The 25,916-nt window shown below is 43.3% G+C and overlaps 1 protein-coding gene across 3 annotated transcripts in view; it reads right to left on the bottom strand.

Annotated features, from left to right (window-relative positions):
- Positions 1 to 3,536: 3,536 nt before the first annotated feature.
- Positions 3,537 to 25,916, bottom strand: part of SAE1 (SUMO1 activating enzyme subunit 1) — a 64,867-nt gene continuing 42,487 nt past the window's right edge. For 2 of the 3 annotated variants that reach the window (XM_079119557.1, XM_079119555.1), the window contains 3 exons: positions 16,341 to 16,485; positions 10,181 to 10,250; positions 3,537 to 4,737 (listed from right to left, as the gene is read on the bottom strand). In XM_079119557.1, coding sequence (XP_078975683.1) covers positions 4,645 to 4,737; positions 10,181 to 10,250; positions 16,341 to 16,485 — 308 coding nt within the window. In that variant the 3' untranslated portion in view covers positions 3,537 to 4,644. The remainder of the gene's footprint in view (positions 4,738 to 10,180; positions 10,251 to 16,340; positions 16,486 to 25,916) is intronic. The other variant, XM_079119556.1, reaches the window with a different exon arrangement.

Genomic DNA, 25,916 nt, shown 5'->3' with positions numbered 1-25,916 from the left:
TACTCTTCGTAAACCTTTCAACAGCGATGTGTTATCTATTCAAACAATTTAAGATACTAATCTTCTTTTACCCTGGTACTAGGGATTGACTACAGGGCCTTGCACATGTGAGGCAAGCACACTACCATTGAGCTACATCCCTAGCTTTCTCCCCTACCATGTTTTTAAGTATCAACACCTAAAGTGTATTTATGTGCTGTTTGTTTTTGCAGTACTGGGAATTGAACCCAGGGCCTCATTCATGTTAGCCAAGTGCCTTACCACTGAGCTCCAGCTCCCCTGCCCCTCCGCCCACTTTTGAGACAGGGTATGGCTAAATTGCTGAGGCAGGTCTGGAACTTGGCAGCTTCCCTCCTCAGCCTCCGGTCATTGGGATAACAGGCATGCACCAGTGTGCTTGACTCCATTGAGCAATTTCTTATTTTATTTTTTAGCAATTCTACTCAAAAGAATTAATGAACTCAATCCCCACGTATCTGAATACACATGCACATCCTTTCCTCTGGTGCTGGCGATTGGATCCAGGGCCTTGAGAATGCTAAGCACACACTCTTCCACTAGCTACACACCCCGGACCCAGAACATCACACCAATTTAACAGTGGGAGAAACTGAGGCACCGAAAAACACTTGCCCAAGGTCACTCAGATAGGTAGGTAGTAGACTCCAGGATTGAAACTGGCCATTTGAAACGATTTGTTCTCTACAGTTATCAGGGTAACCCTCTTGGGAGGAGATGTGAGAGGTCATAGCTAACATGTTCAGAAAGCATCTCATGTTTCTCTCCAAAATCCCAAGTTTAACTGTGAGGTCAGCTGCTCCCGTTATGTGGCCAATATTGAGCTAACAGGCTGAACAATGCAGTGGAGAGAAATCTTACTTCCTGTTTATGTATATTGCTTAAATATTTTATAAGCTTAAAAAACAAAATCCACCTGCGCTTCTTAACCTGGCTGAAGGCTTCCTTCAGCACTTGGGCCTAACTGATGTTTGGCACGGACTTCTGGATCTTCCGATCATGCAAAGGCCCAAGTCCCCCGGTTCTAAGCTAACAGGACTAACAGGACACTAAGTGAGCCTCCCCAGTCTGCCTTCCTTCCATCCCTTATTTGTGAGATGAGGTGGTTTTCTTCTTGCTATCTGAGCATGACAACAGTGTACACCCTCATGGGGTTGCTGTGGAAGTTTAAACAATTTGAATTACGAGTTTGTGTTTTGCTTTTGTTTTTGCTGTATTAGGGCTAGAACCCAGGGCCTCTCCACCACTGGGCACACCCCAGCCCTCAGTACAAGGATTTGACCTTTATTTTTTAATTTGAGACAGGGTCTTGCTAAGTTGCTGAGGCTTGCCTCAAAGTTTCAGTTTTCCTGCCTCATCCTCCCAAGTCCCTGGGATTAGATATATACCACTTTGCCTGGCAATACAAGTATTTTAAAAGATACCAAGCAGGTAAGTATGGACTTAATAAATGTGAGCTATTATTTATTTAACTCTTTTGACTTGCCAACAACTCAAGACTCCCTTCCAAAAAAGGTCTAATAGGTAGATCTCAATAGATACATATATATCTGCATTTATAAAAGCAAAGCAAGAGCCAGGTGCAGTGGCACACACCTGTCAATCCTAGCAAGACGGAGGCAGGGAGATCGAAAGTATTCCAAATTCCAGGCCAGCCCAGCCTCAGCAACTCAGCAAGCCTCAAAATAAAGGGCTGGGAATGTAGTTCAGTGGTAAAGGACATCTGGATTCAACTCCCCCCACACCCCCGCCAAAAAAAAGGTAGGACTGAAGGGACTAAGAACTTGGAGACTGAACCCACGGACGCTCTACTACTGACTGAGCTACATTCCCAGCTCTTTTGAGACAGTATCTTGCTTAATTGTCCACATTGCCCTCAAACTTATGATCTTCTGTCAGCCTCCTAGACAGGTGGGATTACAGGCCTGTGCCACCACAGGGGGCCTGAGACAGAAATTTTTATCATGTTATAGTTTTGCACCTTTGCCTGTAGTTCCCCCACCCCCTGGGGATTGGACCCAAGGACACTTATCACTGAGCTTCATACCAGCCCTTTTTATTTTTTGAGACAGGGTCTCACCAGTCGTCCAGGACACCATCAAATTTGCCTCTGCCTCCGGAGTAGCTGGGAGTAGACTTGCACCACTGCTCCCAGCTGCCTGTGGTTCCTGGGTAGTAGCAACTGTCGGTCTCCTAGCACACTTCAAGGCTTTAACAGCCTCAACACATTGAGCACTGCTACTATACATACCAGAAACAGTGTGAAATGAGGAGGAACCCGGCAACCCAGAGACAGCTCATTTTTTCTTTCATTTGGATCCTAGCACCTTTGCAGATTAGTCCCACTTTCCCAAGTTGGTTATATACCTTCTGGAGGTACTAGAAACCACAGGTTGTGTTGTGTCCTGGAAAGACAGGGAAATCCATTTTTATGATAATAGAAACATGCCAAATGTGAGCATATGAAATTTTGAGTATTTCTTGCCCAGGGCTGGTGGCTTCAAGCACCACCCCTCCTGCCTCCCCAGTTCCCTAAGGGTTCTCTCTCTGGGTGACTCAATCTCTGCCATTAAGAGGTACATGGAAGAAAAGTTTGAAAAGCCTCATAGATTGTACAATTTTGTTTTTAATGTGTTCAGGCCCACCTCTGCCCCCTTGTGACCAAGGCCACGCATTACAAAGTCAAGGGTATAATTAGCTCAACCTGTGAAAAGACCCTGGGAGGTTCGTGCAATAAAACTGCTGATCCTGGCACCACGGATGGTGCTGATGATGCCCAGAGGGCTGGGGAATCCAGTTCCTCCTCCCAGTGGGGACCCACTGACCACAGCAAGACTGTAACAGGACTGACTTGTTCCAACTGCAGACTATTTTACCTCAAGGAGACAGAGGAGTAGGGGCGAGATCAAATGGAACAAGGAACACAGGTAGATGAGCTACTGCACTTTACCAGCTATGGTGTTTGCACTCTATTATTAGGGTCTTTTTTGGGCCCTATCTGGGGATGGACCTGCTAGGCAAGTTCTCTACCAGAAAGTTACACCTCAAGGTTTCTTTATTTTGAGACAGGGTTTCACTAAGTTGCCAAGGCTGGCCTTGAACTTGTCTTCCTCCTACTCCACCTCACACGTCACCGGGATTACAGGTATGTGCCATACCAAAGTGCTGCTTACCTTTCAAGTGGGGGCCACACATTCTTGCTCAGCACAAAGCTGCAGAGAATCCAACAGAAGCATCTATATCATCCATTTGACTTCGTTCTCATTATCATTACCAATTCTTGCCACTAAAACCAGCCAGCTGAATTATTCAACAGAAAACTGGGACCAGAAGCATCTACATGTCCTAGAATTTGAGCAAGCCAAGTGCTGATGCATTAACCAGGAATAGTGTGGTAGGAGTAGTGACAGAGGAGGAATCTGAGACACTCAAAGTACATTTAGTGCTATTTCTTAAAAAGGCAATTGGCACAATCAGCCTGTCAGAAGTTTCTGAAGTGAAAGAAAACCACACAAACCCTAAGGCAAATAACTTTATTATCTTTCCTTATTAAAGAACCAAGGAACATGTAGAAAATATGTAAAACAGCCAGAGATACAATTCGGGGGGTAAATGAAGGACTGACACAGCCCTTAAATACAAGGATCTGTGCACACCAGTGATAGGTTCTGTGAGGGGCAGAATCTTCCACCTGCAGCCTAAGAATTCTGCTTGGACCCAGGTACTTGCTTTTTTATTTTTCAATTTTTGATTTTTAAAAAAACAGTACTGGGGACTGAACCCAGGGATGCTCTACCATTGAACTATAACCTGAGCCCTTTTTATTTTTATTTTTGACAAAGGGCCTCATGAAATTGCTGAGGCTGACATTGAACTTAATGATCCTCCTGCCTCAGCCTCCTGAGTTGCTGGGATTACAGGCCTGCACCACCATGCACAGCTTCAATCTACCTTTTTAAAATGAGCTCTTCCACTAATATTTAACTTGCACGAGAACTTGGTAACATTTCTTTCCTTCCAAAATCTAGGCTGGAACTTGCCTAATCCTAAACTAAAACTAAAGAACTGGACACCAGACACCACCTGTTGTTTTCATGATCTCAAACACTGGAGGAAGTATATTCTGCCTGTTGTTTTTTCTCTAAGGGCACCTGTCTGAATTTGGTACTGTGGTTCCACTGGAGTGTCCTGGGCCTCATTCCCCACCTGAAGTCATGCCCCTCTCTATGACACCAGGTGGGGAACAAGGCTAAGAAGGTGGCAGGAGGTCCCATGAGGTCTGAGGTTCCTGCGGACTCAAACAATGCCCCAGAGGACTGGCTGCGTTTCAATAGGATGAGTAGACAGGGTGGTCTGTGGTGATTGCCATGTGGGCAGCAGGCAGGCCTGTGGTGGCCAAAGGTCCCAAACTACTGGAAAGGTTATGTCCAGTCCCTGTGCCCCTGCCTAGCGACTGCTGGTGATGGAAGCAGCATATCTGTACACCTCCCTGTCTGCAGGAAATGCTCTGCATGAGCCCAAGACTTCACTCTTCCCTGGTCTGGAGATGCCTTTGTGGAGGGAGAGGGAGGGGAATACATGTGGGCATTCTTCAGTCAATGTCTCTGGGGCTGCCAAGTCTTGGACTCACTTGGGACCCAGACACTCCACAATCCCATTCCCCTTCATGCCATCGAAAAAGAAGAAGTTGTTGTGAGGAGGGTCCCTCTGAGACAGAGCCTGCGGAGAAAAACAAAGATGGTTCAGCTCAAGTACTTTACCTACCTACCCACATATGTGCAGCACTGGGGACTGAACCCAGGGTCCCCTACAAATAGGTAAGTGCTGTACCACAGCTCAAATACTTTAAAAGTGATAGAGGGAAAAAAATAGTTCTAATAAATGAAACAAAATTAAGTGGATTAAGTGCACTCCCCAGGGGTATTCTGGCAATGTCAGGAGGCAATTTTGATTGTCAAGTCTCTTTGCTTTGTCTCTTGCCAGCTATGTCCTTGGGTGGAACATTTAACCTCTGAATCTTACTTTTTCACCACATTTAATAATAACAAGTATATAAAGCTAGAGATCTAAACAGATGATGTACCTCAAATACCTACAACAATGGCTGGCTGAGAGTAACACCTCCAGGCAATGACAAATAATCATGAGCATTCAACTAATAAAGGCAGCAATGCACTGCAACACATCTTGGGCTGCAGACTTGGTAACCTGAGGGACACATTTTAACTGAAGAACACATAGATGCAGAAGGTGGCTCCTTCATGAGGATACAATGTGGCTGCTCGTCCACAGGCCAGGCCAGTGGTACTGGGGAGTGAATCCAGGGGAGCTCAACCACTGAGCCAAATCCCCATCCCTATTTTGTATTTTGTTTAGAGATGGGGGTCTCACTGAATTGCTCAGGGCCTCACTAAGTTGCTGAGGCTGGCTTTGAAATGATTCTCCTGCTTCAGCCTCCTGAGTTGCTGGGATTATAGGCATGTGCCACCACGCCCAGCGAAAAAGCACTTTTTTAAATGGAGTCATCAGGGCTGAGATTGTAGCTCAGTGGTAGAGTGCTTGCCTTGCATGTGTGAGGCACTGGGTTTGATTCTCAGCACCACACATAAAGAGATGAATAAAATAAAGGTCCATCAACAACAACAAGAAAATCAAAATAAATAAAATGAAATGGAGTTATATCCTTGGAATCACATGCTGAGTCGTGTGTACATACTACATTCTTCTAGGAAAAGGGTTCATAGGTGATAGCAAAGCTTTAAAGAGGTGCTTAACCCCAAAAGGTTTGAAGCTTCTCCACCAACTACAACTTAGAGAAGCAGATATCACCTCAGCAAGTTGCCAGTGCAGGATTTTATGGTTCCCAGGAGCATGATGTTCACCATCCACAACAGAGGTGACCTCCTTGAGGAAGTCAGAACATCCTGAAAGGCTCCCCATCCCCTTTTTTTTCAGGGGAGAGAGAGTGCTAGGGATTGAACCTGGACACTTAACCACTGAGTCACATCGCCAGCCTTTTTTTTTTTTTTGCGGTACTGGGGATCGAACTCAGGGCCTTGTGCTTGCAAAGCAAGCACTCTACCAGCTGAGCTGTCTCCCCAGCCCGCCAGCCCATTTTAATTTTCTTTTTTTGAGCCTAAGTTGCTCAGGTCCTGGTTAAGTTGTCGAGGCTGGCTTTGAACTTAAGATCCTCCTGCCTCAGCCTCAAGAACTGCTGCAATTACAGGCCTGAGGCACAGCAGTTGGCTCGAATATCTCCTCTTGGAACTATGCACTATTCCCTGCACTGAGCACCATTCCCATTTTATTTCCTCAAACTATAAAATGGGGGTAATTACATTTATCAAGTGAATATCTGATTATTCAGCCAAGCAAAATTTGTTAAGCTTCTACTCCTTCCTAGGTATTGTGCTAAGACAGACATCACAGATAATGAGGAGGTCCCTGCCCATAGGGAGATCTGATCAGAAAGAGATCTGCTTCTCTTGGATAGCATATAAAGGAGCAGATAAACAGCATCTGCCTGCTAGAATTTCTAGTAAGGATGAAATGTGACCAGCCTTGCAGTGTGTCTGGTACATAGTAAATTCTCAACTGTGAGCTGCTATTACTAATGGGGGCCAGGGGTCCTCTTTCAATAAGTATGGCAGGTGGAAAGGTCAAACACACAACACTTGGAATTCCGAGACCCTTGAACTAAGTTACAGAATATCAATGCTGGCCTTGAACTCCTGGACTCAAGCAATCCTCCTGGTCCAGCCTCCTGAGCAGCTGGGACTACAGGCATGTGCCACCATGTCCAGGTCAATTGACAAATTTGCAATATTCCTCCCTTCAGCATCAGGGATAACAGGAAAGTGACACTATGCCTGCCTTGATCTGTTTTAACATGGAGCCTGGGATGGGCTGTGCTTTCACTATCACCTCTACCACTGTGGGGATGGAGACCTGCTATAGGGACAGGGGGAAAGCAAGAATTATTTAAAAAAAAACTTTGGTGCTGCAGATCAAACCCAGGGCCTCGTGCATGCTAGGCAAGAACTCTGTCACTGAGCTACTTTCACAGCCCTTGCAAGACATGACAGGACACTTGTATCTAGAAGGATGTAACGAAGAACTGAAAGACAATCCCAAGGGGACAGACATTTACCTTTGCCCTCCACTTCCTAATGTTTTCTTGTCAGAGGTGGTAAGATGAGGGCCTCAGGTTGTAGGACCCTTTCCAGCTGGCTGAGGGCTGGAAAAATGGTCAGTGACGGGGAGCAGTGGGGACAAGAGACTGGGGCCTGGGGTGAACCCAGGGCAAAAGGTAAAGTGCCTCCCAGCAGGCCAGGGTAGGAGGAGATTCCAAACACACCCAGCAACCAAGAATGCAGAGTACTCTGGCTATCTGAGATAAACAGAAACAAGATGCTGGGTAACAGCTGTCCCCAGCAGGCAGGAAGGAGGGGGCAGCATTACAACTATGATGCACGGGAGTCACTGCAAACAATGGGGCCAAAGCCACCTGCCCCCACATTCACTCTCTACCCCACTCAGGGAGCAGCTTCCCAACAGCCTGGGCAGAAGCAAGGCTGGGGTGCAAGGGCAGTGCTCTGGGTGGGGCTGAGTGCTGACGAGCAATCTCAGAAGCTAGACATCTGGGTCCAAATTCTGGCTCCACCACCTCTATTTTTTTTAACATTGTTTTTAGTTGTAGATGGACATAACTTTATTTTATGTATGTATGTATGTATGTATCTACCTATCTATCTATCTATGGTGCCGAGGATTGAGCCCAGCACCGCACACGTGTAAAGCAAGAGCTCTACCACTGAGCCCCAGCCACAGCACCACCTCTTATCTTGGGCAAGAACCTCACCTGTTGGGACCTCAGTTCCTCCTTTATAAATCAGGAATCAGTGGGAAACACTTGTAATCTCCACTACTCAGAAGGTTGAGGCAGGAGAATTCCACATCTGAGGCCAGTTTGAGCAACCCAGTGAGACCATGTCTCAAAATAAAAAGTGAAAAGGAGTGCTGGACTGTGGCTCAGTGGTAGAGTGCTCGCCTAGCACATGTGAGGCACTGGGTTCAACCAACCACCATGTAAAAATAAAATAAAGGTATTACATCCACCTACAACTAAAAAAAAAAAAAGATATATATATAACGGAAAAATTTGTGGATGTAGCTCTGTGGCAGAGTGCCCTGGGTTCAATCACCAGTACCATCTTTCCTAGGTAAATAAACAAATCAGAGATCACAATGGTTCCTGCCTTGCAGAACTTTTGCAAATAAAATGAGACCGTACACGTAAAGAACATTTTTGTGTGTGTGGTTCACAGGGGGCTTTCAATAAATATTATCTATTATTATTAATGCCGTTGTCATTCTGAGCTGAACAAAAATCTGTCCCATCTCCTGCACTCTTCCTTCCCTGCTAAGGCTATCTAAAGCCAGTCTCAGGACCCTTTTCGGTTTTGCCTTCTGGATAGCCAGCTCAAACAGAGATTTTTACACCCCACTGGGCTAAGCAGAAGGTGCAGTGAGAAAGTGGGTGTGGCCATGGCATACTTCTCCCACCTCTTATCTTCTCAGAACCAGACACAGAAGTAGACTGGATTTGGGCAAAGGATGAATCTAATCCAGACAGAAAAGGAAAGAGAGCAGGAAGGAAAAGCACTACAGGAAGATACTGAAATTGTCCAACTGAACCCAATGTCTGTAGAGAAAATTCACAGACTCCAGGCCACAGTGGTGAGAGCTGGGTCTACAAACTGTCCTCTTAAGCTCAAATTTGACATGTACATAAACTGGGGAAATCATTTAGCCAGGCATAACTTTGTCCCATAAAAGAAAAGGACAAACTGGGTGTGGTGGCATACAGCCATAATCCCAGGCACTTGGGTGGCTAAGACAAAAAGATCACAAGTTCAAGGCCAGCCCAGGCTGAGACCCCATCCAAAATATGAAAAATTAGAGGGGTCTGGGGTTGGAGCCCAGAAGTAGAGCACTTGCCTAGCATGTGTTCAATCACCTGTAAGAGGGAAGGGAAGGAAAGGGAAGGAAAATCATCACTGGGCTGTGGCTGTAGCTCAGTGGTAGAGCACTTGGCTAGCATGTGCTTGATCCTCAGCACCATGTAAAACTGAATAAATAAAACAAAAGGATTGTGTCCATTTACAACTAAAAAAATTTTTAAAAAGAAAAATCATTACTGCAAGTCCACTAACAGGCAAGAACCTGCAAAAGGCAGCGGGGGAGAGGGGGGATGACAAAAGTAGTGCTACGATTGAACCCCAGGACTTTTGCATACTAAACACACACTTTACTATTGAGCTAGATGCCCAGCCCCCAAAAAGGCAAATTTAAAATCACCAGACAAATATCAAGTCCCCGATGGAAATAAAATATACTTCCAGGTATGCTATAGTTTTGCAACCCAAATAGTCTAGAGGAGATTAAAAGGTTGTACTAGTTATTGGCTGTGTGATCCCTTAGGAGATATTCCCTTCTGAGACAGACCATAACATCTAGCTAACGTAGTCGTAGGTCACTCAGTAAACAGCTTCGTGGGGCTCCTGGTAGAGGGTGTTTGCTCCGCCTTGATTTTCTTCCTTCTCTACAAATACCTGTGGTGCGTGGGTTAAAAGGAAGGGGCAGCTTTGGGATGGTGGTGTAGTTCAGTGGTAGAGTGCTTGCCTAGCATAAGTGAATGCCTGGGTTCTTTCCCCAGCACCACAGTGTGTGGGGGGTTGATTTCATGGTAACATATGGAGGTTAGAGCACAGGTCTTGGAGTCCCTTTTTCTGGGCTTCAGTGTCCACCTCTTAAGTGAGGACCACAATGATACATATTGCACACAGTTGTGAGCAGCACAACTGGCTACTACACTAAGCAGTAGATAACAGCAGACAGTTCTGAGACAGTCCTCAGAACTGGTTCTCTAGTGTCACATATACAAAGTCACCATGCCTATCCTCTGCTCCACTGTGACATTTTTTGGTACCAGGGTCTGACCCCAGGGGCACTTAACCACTGAGCCACACCCCTACCCCCTTTTTTATTTTCACACAAGGTCTCACTAAGCTTCCAACTTGCAATCTTCCTGTCTTAGCCTCTAAAGTCATGGGGATTATAGGTATGTGCCACCATGCCTGGCTCCATTGTGACTTTTTACCTTCACAACTTCCTGTGCCAAGATCCCTCCAACCACCGCACACACTGGGGCCATCTCGGAGAAGCAGTACCTAAAAAGAGAGGACAAGTGAAATGCAGCTCTGGGGAACAGGAGTGCTGACTTGACATCTGGAAGTGTTCAGAAGTGGGCCCTCCTGAATATGAACATCTACCAGGAGGAACCCATTTCAGACAACAGTGTTAATGCTGGCATCTAGGCGTGAAAGTTAAATCTGGCCCAGGGGGTCATAAATGGCTGGGAAAGACCTCTGAACTTTGGTAAGTAGGAATTCTTTCATACTTTATTTATTTATTTTTTTTAAGTTAAAGGAAAGACTATATCTGTGCTTCCTAAAAATAAGGTCTTATATAAATATATTTCAGTGCCCTGGTCACATTCTCGCAATTCTCCTCTTACCATAATAGGCAGTGGGTTCTATATGCTACTCCCAAACAAATGTCAGGGACGAGGCCTGTGTTAACATGTAGGAAGCATGGGAAATTTGGGGCCTGGAAAAAATAAATAAATAAATAAAATAAAATAAAAAAACAAAAAACAAAAAAAACAAAAATTTGGGGCCTGAAATTAAGGCACAGGGCAAAATAAAGTCTTCACAACCCACACAGACACCAGCACTTCTGGGACAGGATGAGGCATCCAGAGGACAACTTCTAGCTAATACTGTCACCTGCAGCTTGAAATCACCCATCCTGGAGATCAGAACACACTCACCTATACCTCCCCAAAGGAAGCAGTTCCTACCCGTCAACACAAAGGTATTTAATTAACTAAGAAAACCTAGACATGGACAAGTTAAAGGAACCACCCTACCACCAGGAGACCACCTTTGCCCTTTCTACTTAGTTGTATAATCCTTCTAGACACTTAAAAAATTACATGTCCAAACATTTATAATTCTAAACCCAAATATCAACATATTGATGTATATTTAAGTTGTTCAACACCGCAATCATCTATTTTGACACAGCTATACAAAAAAGGCAAAGTTTCCAATAATCTCAGCAATTTGGGAGGCTGAAGCAAGAAGATCACAAATTGGAGGCCAGACTCAGCAACATAGTGAGATCCTGTCTCAACACAAAATTTTAAAAAGTTGGGGTATAGCTCAGTGGTTAAGCTGCTTACCTAGCATGTGTGAGGCACTGGGTTCAATCCACACTTGAACAAAACAAAAACATCTCAATGAGACAAAACAAAACATTATTACGAGAAAGAGAAATCTAGAATGTGGATAAGACAACCAGCCTGAACTCTTCTAAAAGAGAAAAAGTACCAGATAAAAAATATTTTTGGACTTACAAGCCATATAGTCTCTTTTACAATTTTTTAAGTCCACTGTAGCACAACTGCTGTAATAGATAATATGCAAATAAGTGTGCTAATAAAACTATTTACAAAAACAGGTGGCCAGGCAGTTTTTAATCTATATTCTGGATTAAGAGATAAAAGAACCATATGCAACAGTGGAACTTTTCGGTACTGTGGACTGAACCCAGGGGCAATCAATTAACCACTGGGTCACACCCCCAACCCTTTTTATTTTGTATTTTGAGACAGGGTCTCACTAATTTGCTAAGGGCCTCAAAAAGTTACTGAGGCTGGCCTTGAACTCGTGATCCTCCTGCCCCAGCCTCCTGTGGTTGGGATTGCAGCACGCCCCACCATGCCTGGTCCAAGGCAACATTTTAAAGACCCTTGTATTTCTTTTTTTGGTTTAGATACTGGGGATTGAACTCAGGAGCACTCTACCACTGAGCTATATTCCTAGCCCTTTTTACATTTTATTTTCAGACAGGGTCTCTAAATTGCTAAGGCTAGCTTTGAGTTTATAATTCTCCTGCCTCCAGAGTTGCTAAGATTATAGGCATGTGCCACCATGCCCACCTCCTTCATACATATTTCCAAAGTGCTTCTTGAGAGCTCATACCTTTAAATTCTTCTGTCAACAACAAATATTATGAGTAACTTTTTTAATCTACAAAGGATTTTGTTCATTTGACATATGATACAATATGATACATATGATACAATTATGGCATCGAACAGTCAATGGTTTTCTTCAGGTAATGGAATTATGAGTGACTTCAATTTTTGATTATACCATATGATTTCTCCATAATGAACTGGCATGTTATTTATGTAAATTTTCTTGTTTGTGTTTGCCTTATGGTTTATGGTGCTAGGGACTGAACCCAGGGCTTTTTGCGTACTAGGAAAGCATTCTACCACTGATCTATAGTCCCACCTACAAAATTAAAAAAAAATAGGGCTACCTACACAATTAAAAAAAATTTTGTTTTAAAGTTGTCAATGGACCTTTATTTTTTTATATGCAGTGCTGAGATTTTAATCCAGTGCCACACACATGCCATGTAAGTGCTCTACCACTGAGCCACAACCCCAGCCCAATAATCGTAAAACCACTAAGTTGGTGTGAGGGTACAGCACAATGGTAGAGTATATGCTTAGCCTATGGGAGGTCTTAGGTTCCATCTTTATCACCAAAACACCCAAAAAACAAACAAATAAAATGCTAAACAAGTTCACAAATACTATACGATTTCAATTATATGAAGTATCTAGAACAATCAAGGTACTGGTAGGGAAGGGGAGAAAAGCAGTTAATGGTGAATGTATTTAACACTAATAAACTATACACTGAAAATGGTTAAAACAGGGTTGGGGATACATGCAGCTCAGTGACAGAGCATGTGCTTATTAGCATCCTTCAGGCCCTGGGCTCAATCCCCAGCACTACCAAAAACAAAAAAATTGTAATGGTTAATTCTGCTATATACACATCTTTCTACAATAAAAAAGTATTTTCAAAATATACTACAAACATGTTATATATGAAATTTATGAATGTTTAAAGTGCTTATCCATAAACAACTTTCATTATTATTATTTTATGGTACTGGGGATCAAAGCAGTGCTTTAGCACTGAGCTGCATCCCCCGATCTTAATTTATTATTTTGATACAGGGTCTCACTAACTTGCCACAGCCAACTTTGGTGGCCTTATAATCTTTGGCTCAGTCTCCTGAGTAGCTGGAATTATAGGCATGTACTACCAGGTCTCGTGAAAAAACTGGAACCAATTTAAATGACCACCAATAAGTATTAGTTAAGTTAATGATCATATATCTACACATTGTACCTTTATAAAATACAAGTGACATGTTTCTGGGTTTATTAACATAAACAGCTCCATGATATGATGGGGAAAGGCTATCAAAGAGTACAGACAGTAATGATCCATTCTGATATTAAAAAAGAGAAAATATATTAAAAAAAAAAAAAAAGAAAATTTGTGAGCCTAGACCCTGAAGCGTTAACAGTGGCTAGAATTGTGGATAGTCCTTTTCTTCCATGTTCTATTTTCTAGAAATGGGCATCTGTTACTTTCATAATCAGAAAAGCAATCAAGCTCTCTGAAAAGAGAATAACATAACATGAAGGAGACTGCCAGAAAGATCAGAGATGAAGGAAACAGAGACTTGTGCACAGTTCTCCCTGCTCAGCAGCAGCATTGGGCAATTTGTGAGGGCGGCTCAGCTGTGAAGCAGTGGCTCATTTCCTTGCCAGCACCCCCATCACATCTCAGGCTGTCTTACCTCATGCCTGGAGACAGGTTTCAAGAGGCCACTAAACACCTCTTACTTAGAAAGCAATAGAGTGGGAGTGCTCAACGCACGACACCTAGATAGAGCTTTGTCTTTTGGTAGCATGGGTTGAACCCACGGGCTTTACCACTGAGCTATATCTCCAATACTTCTGAGACAGGGACTTGATAAATTGCCATGACTAGCCTTGAATTTGTGATCCTTCTGCCTCAGCCTCTCAATTTGCTGGGATTACAAGTGTGTACCACCACACTCATAGAAACCTAGACATGGGAAAGCAGTTTTCATGAAGTAGGTAGGCAAGGAAAGAAAACACGGGGGCAAAATTCCCCATCAGCAGCTCACTAGGCTGTGGCTTGTCTCTTCTGGGAAGCAGGGCCTTTGAAGAACTTTGCTGGCTGGCAACACAAAGTCAGACCGCTTGCCACTCCAAATGCCCATAGTCCCTTAGCCGTACTCCTCACAGCTCAGAATGAGGCACTGGGTGTGCTGGGCTGCCTCAGCCTATCACTGACTTCCTGGGTGTATCCGTTTGAACTGAAGCCCTGTGTGACTCAGTACCCCTCCTTCTGTGAAGCACAGAGCAGGCTTCTCTCCATGTTTCTTATACATCAGTTCTTCCTCCATTACGAGATGTGTATCTGGCTGAGTTAGTGTGAGACAGAGTTAGTGTGGCCTGCAGTGCCATCAGTCCTGACCACACAATGCCAACGCTGCAGAAGCACCTTATGTAGACCGCTGTCCAGTTTTTACACAATAGCTTTTTTGTTCAGGACTCTGCAGGTAGTTCTAGAAAGGAAGACAACTGACTTTATTGTTGAGAAGAAACCAAAGTACTATTTTGCTATCAGAAGGTAGCAGTGTGGTAAGACCTGGAGTAGCATCTTGGTTGGTTACTTATTAAAACCTCAGGCAAGAGACTACCTGTTTGAGTTCATATCTTCATTTAAAATACTGGGGAAATAAATAATAACATACAATTTAAGAGACTGGTGAGATAGTTAAATGCAGTTGGGTAGTAGGTAAAGCACAGAAAGTCTTCAATATCAGATGCTACTGTTATTAGCTACAGAAACTTGGATTAGTCACTTAACTTCTTTGAGCTTTGGTTTCCACACCTATAAAATGAATTGTCAAGAAGACTGAGAGAGTCAGTGCATAAAAGCAACTACTAATGTCTGGAGTGTAACAGCTGCTCAATAAACTGTAATGGGTGACTAGCACTAGTACTACAATCCAGGGGCACAGCAAAGCTGTTGATGAAATTCCCAGAGACACAGAAAGGGAACTAGAATGAACGATCCCAAAATTGACTGGAAGGAGTTCATGACTTAGCCACCACGTGACCTTCTCTAACCAAATTCCAAGCCTGACTTTATGTGAGCAAAAGACTGTTGACCTAAGGTGAAAGCAACCCACTGCCCAAGGGTCAGGATGCTGAGAACATGGATATCTTGGGTGGTGGACACACAAACTGACAGACTAGAATGGAGGTCAAAGTGGCAATGTCTACCAATGAATTGCACCTTTGGACCCACAAGTTCCTTTCTACTCACTGATCCTGCAATTGTACCCGCATACACGGTAGCCCACAGTGTAGGATATAAGGTGCCACACTGAAGCATCATTTGACAACAAAACCATTAACCCAACTCTGACAAGTAGGTGATTAGTTCAATGAAACTATATTTCTCCATGTGCTCCAATCCTTTAGCACTGTGGAAAAGAGGGAGGAAATTATGCATTGATCTGGAAATGTTTCCCAAAAGATAAATGTATAGTGAAAACCAAGTGCATAATACTGTTACAACATTTTGTGCTGCCTTAATTTTCAAACCATGTAAATAGAGTTTTACATATTGTCAAAACCAGAACCTGGGGCTGGGGATGAAGCTCAGCTGGTAGAGTGCTTGCCTCACATGCACAAGGCCCTGGGTTCAATCCCCAGCACCGCAAAAAAAAAAAAAAAAAAAAAATCAGAACCTGCGGAGCTGGGCATGGTGGCACATGCCTGTAATCCCAGCGGCTCAGGAGGCTGAGAAAGGAGGATCACGAGTCCAAAGCCAGTCTCAGCAACAGCAAGGCACCAAGCAATTCAGTGAGACCCTGTTGCTAAATAAAATACAAATTAGGGCTGGGGATGTGGCTCAGTGGTTGAGTGCCCGAGTTCAATCCTTGGAACCAAAAAACAAAAAACAGAACCTGCAGGGCCAGGGATGTGGCTCAATAGTAGAGCGTTTGCCTAGCATGCATGAGCAGAGTTCAACCCCCAGTATCATTAAAAGAAAAAAAGAAAAACAAAAATGAAATAGAACATGCGCCTCCTCTTTTACTTTTCATCTACTATTACACCAGTGGAAAAGCAGAGGCCTGCAGAAGTTAGGAGGACAAGGCATAGGGAGCTTTCTCTAAAGCTTTGGGTCTCTATAAAGATATCTCCCCCAAATTAAAGCGAACACTGAAAACAGGTGTTTCTCCACCTGGGCTAAACTTTGATAAATACTGAGACAAACCTGACAAAGTCGTCGGGAAGCAGGTCAGGACTAACACCCAGTGAGTCAAGCACATCATTTCGTATCTGAAGCAGCAACTCAGAATCTTCCCCATAGGTATCAGAACTAGGATCTCTTCCTTTATCTGTGCGGAATTTCAGGAGCACTGGCAAAAGGGAAAACAAGAGTTTAAACAAACAGTCTTCACATAGTGAACGTTTATGGATCACAAATATCAAAATAAGTCTTTTTCTAATAGGAAGTAGTAAATGTGGGCCATGTGGGCTGATGGGAAGGGGCTGAGCATTCTCTCCTTGGCTATCCCCTAGTGTGCCCCTCCACACCCCCAACACATTAAAAAATACCCATAGCTGCACCTCAGAAGATGGCTACAGAGATGAACGACAGGGAGGTAGTATGAGATACCTGGAAGAGGGGTGTCAAGAAAAACAACAGAGGAAGCAGAAACGAGTTGATCTTATTTGCTCATTATATATTCAAAGATCCCAGGCCATCTTTTTTTTTTTTTTTTTTTTTTTTTGTGGTGCTGGGGATTGAACCCAGGGCCTTGTGCTTGCAAGGCAAGCATTCTACCAACTGAGCTATATCCCCAGCCCCAGGCCATCTTGATTTATCTCTTGTACCTGGCTTTATGATACGCAGTGGGGGGTGGAGTGGGGGTTTAAACCCAGGGATGCTTAAACTCTGAGCCATCTCCCCAGCCCTTTTTGCTTTTCATTTTCAGACATGGTCTTGTTAAGTTGCTTAAGGCCTCATTAAATTGCTGAGTCTGGCCTTGAACTTGTGATCCTCCTGCCATAGCTTCCCAGGTCACTGAGATTACAGACATGTGCCACTGTGCCGGGCTCCCCTTTCCAAATGAAGTGTGCTGGATATCTCTACAATTTTGTTTACATGACTGAAGAACCTGGAAAAGTTGTTACTGCTATTGATGCATAACATACTGCTGTTATTGATCTTTTTATATAAATATAATACATATATACATATATAAAATTTGAATTTTATATATACTTTGGAGAAAGTATTCCAAGTTTACCATCTTGAGCTGGCATTGTACAGAAATGAACTAGAATGTTAAACTGAGGGGTTTTTTTTCCCACTTGTACAAAGGTAACACTGTATTAAATACGTAAATATTATCTACATGGGTTTGATTACAGAATAAAGCATTCTCCAAATAATGGAAAAAAAAATGTGGGCCAAGTAAAAGGTAATACACTGCATTTATCCAACAAATACTGTCAGAGAGGCATCCAAATAATTGCAAAGGAAAATAAACTTACTGCAACAAGTGCTGCTACAGTACAATAGGGTACGACAGTATAGGGGGTCTAACACCATCTGTAGGGTGGTGTCAAGCTGAGGCTTCCCAGAAGATACAACAAGTGAGTTCTGCATACGGAGAAGCTTCCAGTAGAGGGGAAAGGCCCTATATTATGACCAAAGGAGAGATCAGGAGTGGGAGGCCTACATTCTAGGCATCAGTTCAAAGGGCTGCCTTCAGTCAGAAAGGCCAGCCAAATACTCAGACTCATTAGGCAGACAGGTCTTACAAACAGAACCTCCCTTAATACAAAAACTGTCAAACCTCTAGAAATGGATGTTTAATTTCGGTTGTGAACCAGAGGAAAGTTTCCAGTGATGGCACTGAATAAGAGCTACTATGTAAGGAGACCCCAACAAGGCTAGAACTTGCAGTCCAAGCAAAACAACACAGACAGGAGCAGGATACAGATGATTTCAATGCAAGCATCTCCCACCACTGCACCTTGTCTCATGTCCCCTGTATGCTGGGTGCACAGGCATTCTTGCTGTCTGTGTGCTCCCCAAGGTAGGGGTCAGCTGGCTGAGTGCCTCATCCCCAAGGCAACACTTCCTCCTGTAATCAAAAGGCTATTTCAGAGTGGATGTGGAGGCATGGCCCTAGGTGTTCTGCACTTCATAACTATTACTCTCTTTTTCAAGGACACAACTTCCAGAACCCTCACTACTTCCTGAACACTTGGCAGCCAATTCAAATCCAATTTGGATCCTGGTCAATACTGTTCCACCATCATCCAGGTTTACCTTCTGACTCTGCAGATAAACTGGTGATATCCCAATTTGCAGTTACAAATACACTGAAATGGGGCTGCAGCTATAGCTCAGTGGTAGAGAGCTTGCCTAGCATGTGTGAGGCACTGGGTTAGACTCTCAGCACTGCATACGAATAAATAAAGTCCACTGACAACTTAACAAAAACATAGGGCTGGGATGTGGCTCAGTGGTTGAGTGCCCCCGAGTTCAAACCCTGGCAAGCAAGCAAGCAAATAAATAAATAAATAAATAAATAAATAAATAAGTTTAAAAAAATACACTTAAGTAAGCATTTGGGGACTAGGTAGAGAAAAGATCGCAGAGGTGACAGTTATTCCATTTGTAGCAAGACTTTTCCAGCATTGTCCCATTAAACAAAGACCTCCAGAAATCTGCTAGTCCAGCCAAACCAGAATACTCCAGTTGACTGTGAGAATTCCAGCTGCTATTTGTCAGGGACTCCTCAGAGGCAATAACACAGCATGGGTATCACTGCTGCCTGAGCAGATGACAGAGGCAATGCCCAGCCTGTTCTGTTTGTACCACACAATCCTAGGCACAAGGGCTTAATGAAAATTTTGTGGAAACCAAGTGAGGATGCTTGCTTTCAATCTTCCAGGATGACAGCAGTAGGAGCCCCAGGCTGGGGCTCCCATAAGGATTCTCTCATTTCTGGGTCACTGGGACAGAAGTATTAACTGTCATGAGGGACAAGGATATGTAAATTTTTTTCAGCCTTCACCACAAAACTTTTCAATTTTTAGTTACAAAGTATAGCTCCAGGAACCAGGTGTGGTAGTGCACGCCTATAATTCCAGGAACTCAGGAGGCTAAGGCAGGAGGACTACAAGTATTTAGCAAGGCCCTAAGCAACTTAGAAAGATACTGTCTCAAAATAAAAATAAATAAATACATAAATAAATAATAACGATTGTGCATATGCCTCAGTGATTAGGTAACCCTGGGTCCCATCCTTGGCATACAAACAACAACACAGCTCTGAGAGCAAAGCCCAAACTGTTACAGGACCTGTTTTATACTGTACACCATGCTAAATATATTTCAAGTATGAATACTCAGTTCATCTTCATAACAACCCATGAGATCAGTAAGCACCATCACCTACCTTATAGATAAGGAAATTCAAGTTCAAAGACATCAAGTGACTGCTTACTGTAATTACTAAGAAGTAGTAGAGCAGAAATGTAAACTCAAATCTGCCTTCTTCCATTAGGGAATATAGCACCACAAATATCAGTGGTCCAGCTCTTTGTTCCCCAGCTCAGAAGGACCCTCATATGAACACATTTTTGTGAGATGCATTTTCCAGATTGACCTGAACTTTCACAATGGGTACATTGAAACTACTAGTTCAGTAGCCGTGCAGTGGAGGTGACAGTGACATAAAACTTTGCCCATCAATCTTCAGAGAATAAGACCAGCTTCATTCAAAAAGAAAGAAGAAGGCACTAAGAGAAAGGGACAAGGAAACCAGCAGTGGCCACATTGATTCTCTAGGTCCCTGGCCTCTTCCTGATGCACTCTGTGTGGATGAGGGCCGGCAGGCTGGCACCAACCACATACCTCGCTGACCACATCTAAAGTGCTCTAAAGGGCCACTGGGAAGGGGGCCAGTCGTCAGGCCACTTATTTGCAGTAAAGCAAACAGAAGCTGTCTTCTTCATTTTTTTTCGAATGCTGGCTCTCCAGTTAGCAGGGGTGGCGGGGGCAGGAAGAAACCCATGTTCTAGAGGTATAGCAGTCCCAGAACTGACCCTAGCCCCTGGTAAGTTCCTGCTTATTAAATTCTCCTTCGTCCCGCTTTCTGCAGTTCCCTAACAGCCAGACACATACAAATCACTGATGATTGTGCATTTCTGACCAGCACCTCCCCACCAGTCTACAGATTATAAACCCATTCCGTTAAGATCAAACACTGTCAGGGATGGAAAGGCAGCTCTGCCAAAAGATGACTCATCAAATCATATCCAAACACTGCACAAAATTAGAGTTCCAAACTTGATTAACATCATCTGAACCTTTTAATTAACTCAGGCTGTTGGAAGTCCAGGGGGATGACATCCATTGCTGGAGATGATGGATATGTCTCTGCTTAAGTTCAGGACTTGCCCATGTAATGGAGAAGGCAAACTTTGAAAACAAGAAAAAAAGCACCTTTTCACTTATGTACTGTATGTACATGAATATGTTACCACCTTTGCAAAACTGTTCAAACACATTGATACTTGATCAAAATCCAGAATAGCGGACTAGTGCTACAACAGGATTTGGGATGGCAATATTAATAATCACTGTTTCTTTCTATAAACTTTAAATATGTGACCATAGGGATAGGGCTGCAACTCAGTGACACAGCTTGTACCTAGCAGGCACCAGCTCCTAGGTGCCATCGAAGCACCACAAAAAACCATTACGCTGATTATATTCAACGTAATAAAAAAGCTACAAACATTTTAACAGGAAAAAAAATAAAATAACTGTTATGAATTAGCCCTTAATACAACTGCTATACTCCAAAATGCCTCAGTTTAGGTGGGCAAAATGCTGAACCTCTACTGAAAGCTCATTTACCTGACTGAAGCTTTAGTGCTTTTCTGGCTAGACACCTTTGCCTGGATCTTTCTGCCCTCACTTTGCCCAGCTGGTTCAATTAGTGAGGACTTATTATTTTTAGAAACAGTCTGGAAATACGTTCCACTCTAGGTCAGGCACAGTGGAGCACACCTGTAATCTGAGTGATGAGAGGCTGAGGCAGAAGGATCACAAGTTTGAGGCCAGCCTCAGCAATTTACTGAAGCCCTAAGCAACGAAGCAAGACCTGCTCTCAAAATAAAAAATAAACGGCTGGGGTTGTGGCTCAGTGGTGGAGTGCTTCCCTAGCACATGTGAGGAACTGGGTTTGACTCTTAGCACTGCAGATAAATAAATGAAAAAACTAAAGGTCCATCAACAACTAAATAAATAAATAAAGTTTAAAAAAATAAAGGTATTATGCCCACCTACAACTACAAAAATATTTTTTAAATTTTAAAAAATATATATTTTTTAGATGTTGATATACCTTTATTTTATTCATTTATTTATATGTGGTGCTCAGAATTGAACCCTGAGCCTCATACGTGCTAGGAAAGCACTCTATCACTGAGCCACAATCCCAGTCCTTACAAAAATATTTTAAAAAATAAAAATAAAAAACCAAACAGGGCTGGGGTACAAAAACAAAGAAAGAAAGGAAAACCCCAAGAACACTTAGCCATTGGGGTTTAAGGATGAAGTGAATGAATCTGTGTAAAGCGCTGAGGGCAGCGCCTGGCACAGGGGGAGCACCTGATAAATGACAATTTTCTAGCCCCGTCGCTACTCTCACATTAATTGTCCACAAACCCAGCGTGCACACCCTGAAGAAGTCACTCATTTAGCTGTAGTACCACTGATACAGCTGTGAGCTGTAGACATGACACTGAACTCTCACTGCCCTGTGCAACCCCGGGTGCAGAATCAAGGTCCAGACAACTGGCCATACTGCACACCTACCACAGGACTTCCCCAAAGGAGACTTTTAAAAAATATCTGCTATACAAGAAGCCTCGACGTTTGGGGAATAAAGGAAAAGCAGGAAAGCAGGTACACAGTAAAGTGACACAAGAAGGTCTTCACAAATCCACATCATATCTTTTTTCAAGATATTCAGAATGGTTCTGTTTCTTATCCAGTATTAATGTGGTAATCATGGAACCAGTAAGAAAAAGAAGAGACACACACATCTACCCTCAAGAGGAAAACAAGAAAGAAATCCTACTTTCAGAGTTGTATATGAGAGCCAAAGGTGAGAAGAGTGAACGGATATGAAGCTCCAAAGCAAGATCAAGTTGGGCAGGGATGACAAGGACATTTCATCAAAGTCACCAGGAATCTGACTCTCAGCCTCTTCCATTCACAGCATCGGATTCTCTGCTCAGTTCAGTTTCCCATTACTTGTTTACCTCACTTCATTTTCCTGTTCAACGCAGAAACGTAGAAGTACATGTGCACACGTTTCAGCACAAACGTTTCCTGAGCACTTATTCTAATCCCAAACGATGCTGAAGACCCACAAGAGACCCAGAGCCCAGGTCCCTGCTCTCACACATGGAGCTCATGATTACAGACTGCATACTCATAAATCCCTGGTTGTCACCAGGGCCACAAAGTACTTTGATCTCTTTTTCTAGGAAATTCACCTCCTTGGCCTCCCCCAAGACCTACTCCTGTATAAGGTCCCTTTTTGAGCCCTACCACCTGCTATAGTTTAGATAACTGTCCCTAGAAGGCTCATGTGATAAAGGGTTGGTCACTGAGGGCACACCCTTGAAGGGGATTACGGAACACTGATTCCTTCCATTTCATCTCTTTTGGTTCCTGGTCATGAAGTGATTCTGCTTCATCACGTACTCCATGACGTGTGGCCTCATAACAGGCCCAGCAGCAACGAGGTCAACCTATTGTGGACTGGAATGTCCAAAACTGGGAGTTAAACTAAACCTTTTCTAGTTATAAGCTGACTGTCTTGGGGCATTTGTTTCAGTTATGGAAAGCAGGCTAACGTTCCATACTTTCATCTGTTCAGTGAAATTTAGTTGATGACCTCATCACTCATCAGCTTAAAAGACAATGACTCTCTCCTTACTTCCATCTCATTCTTTCCTGAAAAAATGTTGAGGCAGCCAGATGAAAGTTGTTTATGGGGAAAAAGGAGAGTACTAATTTTCAAAAAATGATATCAAAACAAGATGCCATTTTTTGTCTAACAAAATTAAAGACTGAGATTACTCAGGGGTAACTGCACCCTCACCCAGAGTTGAGGGGCACAAAAATGAACCATGTGGAAATGTGGTATTAAGGATTTTTGCAAAAAGTCATGGAACTTGACCAGAGATTGAATAATGCACAAATGTTCACAGCCATGCTACTTATCACAGAAAATGTAGAAATAATCTCATGTTCAATAGTAGAATAACACAGGAAAAATATGTAATATAGAATATACAGATTATGGTTAAGCAGTTTTTAAAATATATGTAAATATATTTAGATGTTGATAGACCTTTTTTTATTCATTTTATTTATATGTGGTGCTAAGAATTGAACCCAGTGCCTCACACATACTAGGCAAGAGTTCTACCACTGAGCCACAACCCCAGCCTTGTTAAGCATTTTTAGTCACCTTTTTTCCCCAACACTTAGGTTAGATTACACCACACACTCTTATATTCAAAATAAGCTCTACTATGTAAATTACGAAAGAATGAGGGAGGTACAACTGTTACTATCCTCATTTTGAAGATGTGAAAATGAAGCTTGGGGGTGCTCATGGCACAATGAACTCAGGAGTTACTACATAACCAAGAATGCTGGCGCATGCTGGCTTCCCAGAAACTAGAGAGGCTGAAGCAGGGGGATCACAAGTTCAAGGCCAGCCTCAGCAGTTTAGAAAGACTGTCTCAAAGCAGGGAGGAGCTGGAGATGTAGCTCAGTGTTAAGACTGCTCCTAAATTCAATTCACAGCACCACTCCCACAACGGAAAACAAAAAGAAAATAAAATCACTTTAAATGACTTGGCTTTCTTACCTCTGAGCACACCAATTTACAATTTAAAATAACAAACCTCACATTCAGGCTCTAGAAGAGCCAAATATTTTATTCTTCCCCTTAAAAAAATGTCAAACGAGCTGGGGATATAGCTCTGTTTGTAGAGTGCTTGCCTCACAAGCACAAGCACAAGGCCCTGGGTTCAATCACCAGCACCACCAAAAAAAAAAAAGTCAAGCGATTTCAGGGCTTTACACTTTTTTTTTGGGGGGGGGGGGGGTGCGTGGTGGTACTGGTAACTAAACCCAGGGTCTCATCAAGCTGCTGAGGCTGACTTGTTAATAAATCCCTGCCTCCACCTTCCGAGCAACTGGGATTACAGGTATGAGCCAGTCCATACAGTTTGACTCTCACCTTTAATGGGGACACTAGAACAAGTGAAAAAAGATTGCAATTTATAAGAAAGAAAGACCCAAAAAATATAGAGGCAAATTATATAGAAGTATAACATACCAGGGACCCCCTTTTGCATGACCTTTTATTTAAGCTTTACTAACTGCACCCTCCAGTCACAGAGCTATTCTGACAGAGCCCTCTACATTCAGATGCCCCCTGCCTGGTCACAAGCAGCAGGGAAAGAAGGTCTTTTCTCCAGTCCAGCACTTGAGTGGCACATGACCTTGACTCTGGGCATCTGCTGCTCTCTGCCAACCGCTCTTGAGGAGGGAAGATGGCACAGGACATTCCCGTGACTGTTGTCTGACAGAGAAAAGATGTGAGGCTTTCAACAAGACTTGCAGCTGGGCCCTAGGGCCTGTGAGCAGCTCAAACATAAACAGATGCTGGGGCTGGGGTTGGGGCCTGCAAAGAAGGCAACAAAACAAGGCAGGTTGCTGACAATGTGACCCATTATTTGACTCTGATCTCCATGGGTCTCAGATTCCCTTTTGCAAAAGTAGAATAAGATAATGTCCCAGAGTTCCTGTGAAGTTCAGATGAAATAATGGTCATAACGTAGTAAATAATGGTCATAACGTAGTATTATTTACACTTATAATTAAAGTCACATTGAGCACTTTAATGTTTTAATGTTTAAACACATGATCTGGGGATGTGTTTTGAGTCTAATGCTTCCTAGGTGAGATGACCCTGGATAAATGACTCAGCCTCTCCAAGACTCAATTTCTTTGTGTGAAAATAGAACACAATCTGATCTTATGCAGGTGTACTTAACGCTGTGATCACGATGCATGTGAAGTACATAACCAGTAATTAACATAATGTACCTGGCCTCATCAAGTCTTAGGACACTTCGAGGGAGACTTGGTGTTTGGCCTATTTTTCAGATGAAATAGGAAGTTGGATACTACAACCAGCCTGTCCTTTTACCAGGTTGCACTTGCTGACATCTGTAAAGTATCAAAGCGTGCTTATGGGTCACCTCTGCCCTTGTCCTCACCTCTCCTCTCTCTGCATGGCAGTGCCTTCTTCCTTCCTTCCTGCACTGCCTACCACTGATACCATAATGGTGCGCGCGCGCGCACACACACACACACACACACACACACACAACCACTGCCTTTTTTCGTTCTCCCTACGAATTATTTTTCAACATTGTGGTCATGACAACAGCAAAGAAACAAGCAATCAGCTGCCGCTGCTCCATCATTGGAAACCATTTCCCTATGTCTGGCTGTCTTGTCCTCAGCAGTTCTCGTCATGGGTTGACACCTAAAACCCATCGGGGAACATCATGCCCCAAAAGTAATGGCTGTCTATTGCCTGATTGGAAAAGTTTACAAGTTTATTTATTCATTCTGCAGTGCTGGGGCTCAAACCCAGGACTTCACACATGCTAGGTAAGCATTTCTACTATTGAACTCAAGCCCTTACAAATTCTTTTTACT

This window comes from Sciurus vulgaris, assembly GCF_902686455.1.
Source record: "Sciurus vulgaris genome assembly, chromosome: 17".
Taxonomy (NCBI): domain Eukaryota; kingdom Metazoa; phylum Chordata; class Mammalia; order Rodentia; family Sciuridae; genus Sciurus; species Sciurus vulgaris.
This window is presented reverse-complemented; position numbering and strand designations above follow the sequence as displayed.